General features: G+C 39.7%; 1 protein-coding gene across 4 annotated transcripts in view; it reads left to right on the top strand.

The window, feature by feature from the left end:
- The first annotated feature begins 246 nt into the window (after positions 1–246).
- Positions 247–10,904, top strand: part of GRK4 (G protein-coupled receptor kinase 4) — a 37,136-nt gene continuing 26,478 nt past the window's right edge. The window contains exons 1-2 of one of the 4 annotated variants that reach the window (XM_065660291.1): positions 247–478; positions 10,712–10,798. In XM_065660291.1, coding sequence (XP_065516363.1) covers positions 427–478; positions 10,712–10,798 — 139 coding nt within the window. In that variant the 5' untranslated portion in view covers positions 247–426. Of the gene's footprint in view, positions 479–556; positions 579–3,938; positions 4,091–10,711; positions 10,799–10,904 lie in introns of those variants that run through there. The other 3 variants (XM_065660259.1, XM_065660281.1, XM_065660271.1) reach the window with 3 other exon arrangements.

The raw sequence follows: 10,904 nt of genomic DNA, 5'->3' as shown, positions 1-10,904 counted from the left end.
GGGGGGAAAGCCGGGAAGGGTTCAATGTACTACATACCCCAGCAAGCAGAGCACGGCGTGAGCCTGGGATACCGCAGTGCTTCTGCGCAAGGCCTGCTGGGAGTTGTAGTTCTAGGGCATTGGGATGGGGAGGTGGCCCCACGGCTCAGAGGCGGAGCTGGCTGAGGCGGGTGGAGGAGGGCGGTAGAGCTATGGTCGGGGCGGGCGGTTGCTGCCTGCTCCTTGCCTCCGCCCTCGGGGAGGGGGAGGCCGGTGCCGGGGCGAGCAGCGGGTGATGGGGAAGAGGCGAGCGCAGCGCTGAGGTCCTGCGGGGCCGGATGAGCGGAGGCTTGGCGTCGCGGCGGTGGCGGGGCTGGAGGAGGGGGCGAAGGAGGCAGTAGGGGCGGCCTCCGCTCCGGCTGCCCTGAGGAGAAGGAGCCCCCGACCATGGAAATCGAGAACATCGTGGCCAACACGGTGCTGCTGAAAGCCCGGGAGGGTGAGAGCCGCGGGGGGGGAAGCGGTGAGGGGGGAGGAGAAGCGAGAGGTCGAGGCGGGGCGGGCTGGGGACGTACCGAGAGGGAGGAAAAGGGTCTGAGGTGAGGGGGAAAGGGACCAGCGAGGAAAGGGGGAGAGGAAGTGATGGAGGAAGAGAGGGTGGGGAGGGAGGAGAGCTTGCCGGGCAAGGGGTGTCCGGGCGGGGCGCGGAGCCACTCTGGGGCGGTGGCGGGGTCCCTCCCCGTGGCGCCGGGGCGGGCAGCGAGTCCCGGGCAGTGCCCTGAGGCACCTGCCCCGCTCTTCCCGCGGGGTTGATTTGGAGTTACTGCATTGTTTCTTGTGGAGGAAAAAACCCCAACAAAACCTTTCCTCCTTCGCCGTCGGGCTCCTGATTCACATGGTGTTTTTACCGGATGTTTTAAGAAGATCGTTAATCTGGAGTTCTTAGTTTATTTACAAATATATATGCGTACGGCTATAAAGGATGAAGTGACATAAATCTTCTCTGGAAGAATCTTGCACTCCATCTTGCTGAAGTTCCTGCCCGTGAAAAACGTAGCTGTTGAATGCTACCTGTGTCTTGTAATTGAATGTTTTATGTTAACCTGATATTAAACTGTGCTATATTCCATGAGGTTAATACTTCCAGTTTGATTCCCCAGAACATCTTGACTTGAAGTTTCTCCCCCAACTAACAAACATTTTGCATAGATAATGAAGTTCAGAAAATCACTGTTTAAAAGCAGTCCTGAAATAAGATTGTCCTGCTGCTTTTTCATGTATGTAACTGTCCATTAAATGGCCACGTGAAAGCCTCCCCAGATTACCACTGTACTCCTTGAAGAGTTGTTTTTCAACTATGAAATGTGCATATTCTTTTTGGATTGAATCTTACTTTTCTTAATTGTGTTGAGAAGTCCCATTAGTTTAGCTGGAGCTGTTTAAAGTGAGTAAGAACAACAGAATCTGCCCCTGTATGTTTTGCAAGTTCCTCCAACTCTAAATGGGTTTGGCACTTACGCCATATGTGTATCCAGTTAAATTTGCCTTAAGCAGCGAGAGAGGAAAATCAGCTTTTTTTACTTTGAAGTGGGGTTTAAAAACCAGAACACTGATCACACTTTTGGGCCATTTCCCAACCTTAGCTGAAAAGACCACCTCAAACTAGAGGACATGTTTTGGCTGGTTTTGCTGCCGGTAACATGTCTGTGGTGGTGTTGCCTGTATTTGGAGTTTTCATTAAAGTGATCTGAGAAACGAAGGGAAAGTGGAATCTGGCTCAGAACTTTACTGTGCCCAAACCCTCACCACAAAGAGTGGAGTGGTAATCTAGAAAGGCTTTTAAGTGGCTGCTTAATGCCAGGTTGCCTCTTTAGTTAAGGTTTCACTATGTTTAAAATAAATTATAGTGGTAGAACTGACCAAACAAGATATTTTAATGAACTAAATGAAAGTCTGACAGCAGCTGCTGTGAAGATCAGTTGTACCTGATGTGAAACTTATAAAAGTAATGGTAATAAGCTGTTACTCTTTTGTTCCTGCAATTGGCCTGGGCTCTTTTGTGTAAGGGTGCACAAAGATTTGATTTATGGCTTTGAAACTCTGAAACTCCATTGATAACTGGTAGAAAGTCTTTTACCTTTTCACATCTGAGTTTCTGTATGTGGGGTACTTTTTACATGGCATTTCTCAAAACTCTTCTTGAAAGTGTTTTCTGTCTGTTGCATGCTCTGGCTGGTCTGGGAATGTCTGGTTTATTCCATCTGTCAGGACCATTCCATAAAATCCCTCTCCCAGCTCTATTCTTATGTTCCCAGTAGACTCCAAGGGAATGGAATTTGGAAAGTTAGTATGTGAGGTAGATACTTTACTGAAATATATTCTTTGCTAAAAGGGCCTCAACACTGAGACAGAAGAGCTGACTTTCAATTGACCTTTTCATTCCCACATTCCTGTTATCTCACTATGTAGTATATGGAGAGGTGGGATAGCATGGAAAAGTTCATGATTACTGTTTCTCGTGGGAGAAGGCAAAATCCTAAGGCACCATAAAATAGCAGCTTCACTTATTTTCAAATATAGACTGAGTAGCATCAGTAATCCTTTTTCCAATTCCTCAGTGTATTAAAGATTGGGTAAGAGAAGGTGTTGATCTGAAAAATATTTCAGTTGTGAAAGCAAGATAATGTGCTCTTATTTTATAGTTTTCAGTGGCATGTTGAAAGAAATTGATATAGGCTTAATAATGGCTTGCATAGGTCAGTCTCAGTCTCATGATGAAGGTGAGAGTAGAAAAAGTCTGTACTCTTGAAAGGTCTTTTAACCCTAGAGAGATGACATCTTCATTTTGCAAATGTGGAAACTGAACTGAAGGTATTGTGTACTGGTCCTCATCTGCCATACCTAGCCTCTGGTATGTCAGAGGCTTAATGAGAACACAGAAATGCCTGGTAAATAACACCAAGTCTAAACAAATGGTACCTGAGCACATAACCTAGAACTAACAGTCAAAATTCTGATCCCAGATTTGTACTCATAATTTGCCTCTCATTTTATGTACTCATACTTTTAGATGTGAATATTGTTGGGGTGTGAACATCATTTGGATTTTACATTTGTAGGTGTGCAGAGTTAGCACACCTTGAACAGCAAGGTTCATGTCTACTATTGAAATCTGATTTGATATGTAGAAACTAAATTTGAAGTATGTAATTAGAAAGCCAGGAACTACCTAGCGTGCTTAGACAAAATGTATCTTTTGTTGAAACTTTCTTCTCCTACAGAATAAAAACAAAGTGGTAGTGCTATTTCTAACTACCTGCTTGCTTAATAGTCTTACTGTTAATTTGTTTCATTAGAGGTGTGAATCTTCTAATTTGCATGATCATAACACCAGCTTGTAAGAGTTCACTAGTCTGGTTTTCAGGCCAGATCAAACCCCAGGTTCATCTCAGCCTCAAAACTTTAAGTTTAGTCTTATGCTATTCTTTAAGAGGATTTTCCAAACCTCTTCATAAAATGGATTAGCTTAGTGGAAGTCTGTCTCTTTCCAATAAAACCTTGTAATAGCTCTGTGGAGAAGGAAAGCTGTGAGGATTCCTTATCTTCTTTTAATGCAACTTCATAAATAATCAAATGCCAGTTCTCCGTGCATGTAGGTGTTCGTGATCTTTCATAATATGACTCTTGTATGTATCCACTACTAGAAGATACTGTGATGACAGAAAGTACCCTATGGATGAGAGATTAAGGAGTCAGGAACTATACTGGGAGTTTTTTCTTTCCTCACCCGCTTTTCCAGCTGACTTCCTCGTGCTTTACTAACCAGTCCATGGAGGGATTTGCCTTTGGGTGAAAATGGGAGTGCAAAGTGTTCTGGGATTCCTCATCCCAGTTTCCTTGGATAAGTGGCCTTCTGTGCTAATTCAGCTCTTTCCTCCTGTGCATATAGTACTTTTTGAGGGAAACCAGTATGTGAGAAAGAAAAACTTCCTCTTAAGGTGAACTCAATGGAACAAACACAAGTGACTCAATAGAAAAACAAGACATTATAAAGCAAACTCAAAGGTGATCTTATGAGCACTGAAATGCAGCACTTGAGATGGAAAAACAGGTAAGTGCTAAGTGATAGTGTTGAGATAGATGGTGTGAAAGCTTGGGATTTCGTGACCTCTTTACAGAGATTTTTACTTACAGGCATTTTTGTGTGTAAAAGAACAGTGTACAGCAATGTGTCCCTAGTTTTGTATAAGAGCAGAGGAATTAACACATTTTCTCCCAGCAGAAATATCTTTGAAATGAGTTGAAGAATGCAAAAAAAGTTTGAAAGACGTTAACGAATTTATCATATAAATGGCAACAAATAATAAATACAAACTTGGTTATTTTGCAGAAAAATTGAAGTTCACAACAATCTATAGTTATATTCACTTTTCTCTTTATTTATATCTATCTTCTGTTTTTCATGGTTATTTTAATGAGTCTCAAGAAATCCTGTAAGTATATGTAAGCCCCAAAGTAATTTCAGCATCCCACACATAGTCTGTGATGTTTTGAAGGAAAGGAATTAATCACTGTATGTTTTAAACTGGCTAGGAGCCTTTCTTTTTTTTCATTGCCTAAAGTAAGAGTCTCGAAATATTATGTCCACAGGGTAGATCTAGTTCCTTTGAAGTCAATGGCAGTTTACTCCAATTAAGGATCCATGCCAAGAGTATGTTTTAAACATACCTGGTCTATTTGCATCCACTTTGAAGTTTATTTGTACTGCTCTGGCAGGAGCACTTTGAATGAGAATTGGGTTGCCTGTTAGGCTTATAATATCCTCTATGTCATGATTGATTTAGGCTAAATTAAGATCATGCCTCAAGCAATCTTTCCCCCAAGCTCTTGATTGTATTGGTTCTAGCTTGTGGTTGCAGACAATTTCTAGCTGAATCCATGATCCAATCTAGGGGTTGTGGGTTGTTGTGGTAGGTTTTTTTCCTGTGTCGTTGGTTGCTTTGGGGTTGGGGTTTTCTTCCCAAAATTGGTTTTGAGATGGATCAGCAAGCTCCTGCAGATTTGATAATTGTTAGGTGCAGTCCAAGGATGGAGTTAGCAGGAACCTTTCAGTAACAGAAAATGATGACAGTTTGGCTTAAGCAAATGCTGGAAGATACTTGTTTCAGAACTGAAGTGATGTGACTGTGGCACTCTTCACAAAAAAATAAGCATTCCATGCCAGTTGTGTGTTTTATCTTTCTGGTTTAACACCAACCGGCATAACTCTTCAAGCAAAATACATCCTACTTTTGCTTGCAGTATAAGGTAATGATTCAGTATGGTATTGGTGACCATACCTAAGCAGTTATCCTGTAATGTATTTGTAATTAGGAAGAAAATTTGAAGAAGATTGCACAGCTCACTGCAGTTTTGCTATCAAACGGAACTGAAATCTTGAATTATTTAAGGAGTGTGGACAAGTGGGAAACCAAGACGCACACATACCCAGAAAGTCCATTCACCAGTAGAAAATAGGAATTTTAACATAAGTATGCTGTGAATTTTCACAGTTGCTGTTATTTTTGTCTGTTCTTCCCTTATTTGCCTCCTATGTTCTGTTGCGCTCCCTTATTGCATTGTGCTTTAAATTGCTGTAAACTCATTGTGGCAGGAAACATGTCTTCCTGTGTTTGTACAGAATTATGCACAGTGTCTGCCTTTTTGTCCTTTATTTAATGAACTGTAAGAAGAATGCATGTGGGCATGTTGAAATCTAAATAATTATGTTTACTAAATAAACACAACACCAGAGGTCTACTTACTGATACACACTGGTGCTTTGGTTATTTCAAACGTGACAATTGGAAGTAGAGGTTTTGCAGTCTACTCCAAGGAATTTTACTTTTCTATCTGTTGCAGTCTTGACGTACCATCATGATAAAAAAATCCTTGTTAAGGAGTTGTCTGTAAAATTGGAGTTTTCTTACTGTTGAGTTTTTGGTTTTCTCTAGTAAGCTCTGTTTATTAAGTTGCAGATGTAGCAAAAGGAATATATATGCAGATGTTACATTGTTTTATTTCAAGATTAGTTTAACAAATTGCGGCTCAGATTAGTTACATTTACTTGAGTTGATACAAGGCTTTCAGACCTAATTTCTGCAGAAGTGCATAAGCTGTTCAGCATGTACGCACTAGCATTCCGAAATGTGCATATGATTACTGGAAATGTATATAGAACTGATGGGAAGAACCAGTTGTTCAAGTGATTATAGCTGTAGGAATAATAAAGGATTGTACATATTAACAAGCTGCACGAATGTTCACAAATACCTGGGGGTGTAACCTTACATGGTTACTATTCTAACAGCAAGAGGACTCAAATGTTACCTTGCTTAAGGCCAGCTCTAGGCACCTGAACCCAGGAAAGTGAGGAATATCATCTTAAAAGTACCATAACAATCTGTAAACTATAGTTACCTCTTATGTATTTATTTATTGAGCCGCTTGGTTTTTTGCTTCTATTTGTGTTCAGGAGTGCCTTGGCTTTTATAATGCTGAAGAGTTTGATGCCTACCTTGTGCTGAAACCTAAATTTTCAGCTTTCTGGCAAACTTGCTGAGAGCCTGCCAAATTATTTGTATCATACTTGTGGGGAAAAAATCTTTTTCCATATAAAGTAGGTGCCACTCTCTTAAATCTAGTTATTAAACTGTGACCTGGCTTGTTTTTCAAAGAACTGAGATGTCAAAAAATCCATCTGACCTGTACAATGAAAAACACTACAGAGACCCCTCAAAGAAGTACAGTAAGAGGAAACCAGCAAAATCTGTTACTCAGTGGGCAGTGTTTACAAATGTCTTTGTAACATAAGGCCATAGTTAAACAGGAATGTGTTGATTTTTCAGTGAAAAGTTTTAATCCTTATTGTGAGTGGTTTGAAGAAAAATGTCTCTAATTAGAAGAACATAGGAATTCAAGTAAATTTAAAATCTCTTAGGAAACTTGCCTGCAACTTTTTCTGCTGTAGGAAAGATGTATTGTGTGTACCCAGATTATTCTCATGCATCTCAGTGTGTAGTTGATGTGGAGCTTCTGCATCAATTCTTTTGCATTTTTCACTGAATTGATTGATTTATACTGTTACAGGCACATGGCAGGCTATTGTCTTGTTGCAGTTTTATGCTTTCAGAGCTTATCTGGGTGTGGTCTGGTGTGACTTTCTCCGTTGGTATCTGACAATCTGGTTTGTGGAATCAGTTTTGCAAGAATGATGTTGTAGCAATCATGCAGCCCTAGTGCTTCATAGCTCCATGCTTCTCAAGCAGAGAGGTGTGTTCCTAGCCCTTTATGGGCAAGAAGGCTGGAGCGTGGAAATCCCTAAACAACTCAATGGCATGATTTCAGTGTCAGTGTAGTAGCCACTGAATCTCACCACAGACTGTATACATTTCTTAGCCAGATAGTACAATGCTTCTTACTATTGTCATTCTGTAGGACAGTCCAAGTTTCAAGGAAGACTGACTGCTAATGTTCAGTGAACACTGCTCAGTGAAATGAGTCATGCTACAAATCCTGCCTGTAAAGAAGATCACTGTGGCTGTGGAAGTCCATCTGGTGACTTGAAAAATATTTGTCTAAATCTGTTTCTGCACCGGATTGCTTTGTTTTGCCACAGTAGTTTCTTTTTGTGCAACTAGTTGTGTTTTTACTCACGAATAAACCAATCACTTTGCCTTACATAAGTTTTTCAAATGTTTCTCTGGAGTTTAAAAAGAAAAAAAGTTGAAAAATGAAAATATCTGAATGTCTTGTCCATACCATATTCTAGTGCAATGACTAACTCAAGTGAGTATGTATCTTTTTAAGAAGCAAAAGCATGTAAAGAGGTAAATGCTGAAATTCTAACTCTGAGAAGTAATTTGGGGAGGAGAAAAAGGTAAGGTTCTCATATATCTGAAAATGTAATTGCAGTGTTTCCTCACTGTAATGGTGTATTGCTGCATCCACCCATCCCTTTGTAAAAAGATGAGTCGCTTCACATTGGACATGGTTCTAGCCAGCAATTACATCTGAAAGAGGCAAAAGTGGTAATTCATCTGAACTAGGTAGGTCACCCATAAAGCCGACTAATCTAATGGCTTTGTTGCTACTCTGTTGCAAAGTAAGCCCTTGGTCTTTCTGGAAGAATTTTATCTGAAGTATTTTAGAATGGGATCCAGAATAGAAGCTCTGAAATCAATATTAAGACACTTATAAACCACAACTATTATAATTCGATTTGATACTTCTTTTAAACTGCCTCAGAAATGGGAAGGGATTTTGCAATTAGGGAATAATATGACAAGCAAATTGGTCTCCTCCCACAGCTTTTACCAGAAATGGATGATTTATCTGTAAATGATGTAGGTTGTGCATTCTCTTTATGTTACTAGGACATGCAGACTTGCTCTGCATTTGCTGTAAATACAAGAACAGTCAGTTCAGAGAAAAGAGAACGCATGTTGCTTTAGTCGATACTCCTAAGCGCTTGATTCTTGTGTATATTAATAAATTACGTGTAGTCTTGATTGACTTCTATAGGATGGTGAATTCAATTACATTCTAGCATGTGATCTCTTTGTGACGATCACATCCTAAATAACTGGCTAAATATATGGGGCAAAATGCATCAGGCTTTCTTGTGTTAGACTTGGTGTATAATGCACCAGTGAGCCTCTTTTTCGATTGTATTTTTTGTTAGGTTTGTTGACTGTCTGGCTTTGTTTTGTTCCCTTTGTGCTTCAGAAGATGATATACTTGCTGTATATCGCAGTGTAGTTTTGCTTTTGCTGAACAGCATTGTGGTGTGAGTTTGGGTCAGTTTATCATTCTTGGTCAGTACTGATTGTACCGTGTCATGCACAAATGAGTCTTTCTGAGCAGTTTCTAACAGGGAAAAAAAAATCCCACTTCTGTGGACCTTCCAGCTTAGTGTCTTTTTTAATTGCCTGGTTAAAATTTATGGTGATGCTTCTGTCCATGGTTTTACATGATCACATAATCTATATCCAGTCCTTTTCTATTCCATGAATGTGTACAGGCTTGCTGTGTTAGTATTCCTTGATTTTTATTTCTGTCCATTTCTCCTAGAAGTGCTCTTTGCTGTGTGTGGTTTGGTTTTCTGCAAGCATAGGTTCAACTTCTTTGTAACATAAAAAATATTTTGTTACAATAGTTGGAGTTTGTTTTAATGATGCTGGGTAGTTCCAGCTTCATGATTAGTGCTGCCACTGTGTGAAGTGTGTGTGGGGAAGTAGGTTTCAAATACTTTCATTCTGAACCATTTTGGAAGGTGAATGACTTAGGCTTCATTAGGAAATACAGTGCAGAAGAGGAGTTTTTTAGAAAGTAGGTATCAGTTCAAAAAAATCTCTGCAAGCCAACTTTTTAAGGGTTTATATTCCTTATTTGTTTACTTTTCTAGTGATATTAGAGTTGAGAATGTTTTGTTGCAGCAATGCAGTGAGACCTCAATGGTCCTGTAATGGTGATCATGTAAATTTGGTCTGAGGTAGGGTACACTAAGCTGGAACTGCTCTGGCTGCAATGGTGGAACTTTTCAAACATCTATATGTTTGAGTGAAGAGGGTTCTGTAAAACATATTTTATAATTATGAAGGTGTTTAGTTCCTTTTTCCCTAATGATTTAATACCGAAAGACTTCAGTACTGTTTGCTGCTTAGTTTCTATTCGGGTTACATGGGGTAACTCCCTTCCTTTCTCTCCCATTGTGGTTAACGGTACGTACTGCTTTGGTGCACTTAGAAAGTTTCTGTGAAGTTTTGCTACTGTTCTTTCATGTGGAAATGCATCTGGGTGTATCATTTAGTAAAATCTTCTACAGTATTTTGCAGCACAGAAATTACTTTTCTGTTGAAATGTTTTGCAATTACACATATTCATATGCTATTGTATCTTTCAATCTGCCTTTTTGATAAGTACTCCTATCTTCTGTAAATGGAATTGGCTGCTTCTGATCAAAGTAATGTGCTAAAATTCCAATTGAATAGAAAATGGAGTACACATACAGTTTTTGAGAAACAATGGGGGAAATACTGTAGTAGCTTTTTAAAAATCAGTTTAATACTAGTGCTGTGAAACCTGAAGCACTGAAAATATCGGAGTTCTACAACAGCTCAGTTATCCCTCATGTCCTGTATCCACCTATGGTCTACAATAGATGTTGTCTATTTGAACAGTGCCCACTCATTTATTAGTGGGGTCTACTCTAATTACTACTACTGCCCTTAAGAAAAAAGAAAGAGAATATTAATGTACCACCTGATTATCCAAAAATGTGTTTGTTCTATGTATTTTGTTACTCAACTTTAATGTCTTCCGTTCTTCACCATGGTTGCGAGAGAATTCTCAATATTTTTTGTTTCTATCTTTGATGTTTCTGTTTGTTTGTAATTTGCAGAACACCTACATATTTGCCTTGTCTCAGAACACAGAAAAGGTGTTCTTTATGCTTAGCCAAAATGTGAAACATTCATCTTGCGAAAGACTTTCTGCGCTTTTTTAGTGTTTCATGTATATACTGTCTCAAGTTTGTTACTGGTGTGGGTATCCTTATAGCTGGATTTCTTTTTAGGCATGAAAAGCAGATCTGTGCAGAAGTGACCTGATTTTATGCTATTAATTAATGTTATATTTAATTTTATTCTGACATAGCACTGTGTTCTACATTACTCTGTGTATTTTTTCCTAGGCAAACGGAGTGGGCGCAGTAAAAAATGGAAAGAGATGCTGAAGTTGCCGCCTGTTAGTCACTGTGAAGGTATTAGATGCTCAATTGGTAGGTGTCCTGCAGAATGATCTCTCTGATTTCCTTGAGAAGGAAGGATAAGAGTTGGGTGATGTTAACTGAAAGGATTCTGTCTTGCTTCTGAATGCTCATTAGC

The sequence above is a fragment of the Lathamus discolor genome, chromosome 1 (genome assembly GCF_037157495.1).
Source record: "Lathamus discolor isolate bLatDis1 chromosome 1, bLatDis1.hap1, whole genome shotgun sequence".
Taxonomy (NCBI): Eukaryota; Metazoa; Chordata; class Aves; order Psittaciformes; family Psittacidae; genus Lathamus; species Lathamus discolor.
This window is presented reverse-complemented; position numbering and strand designations above follow the sequence as displayed.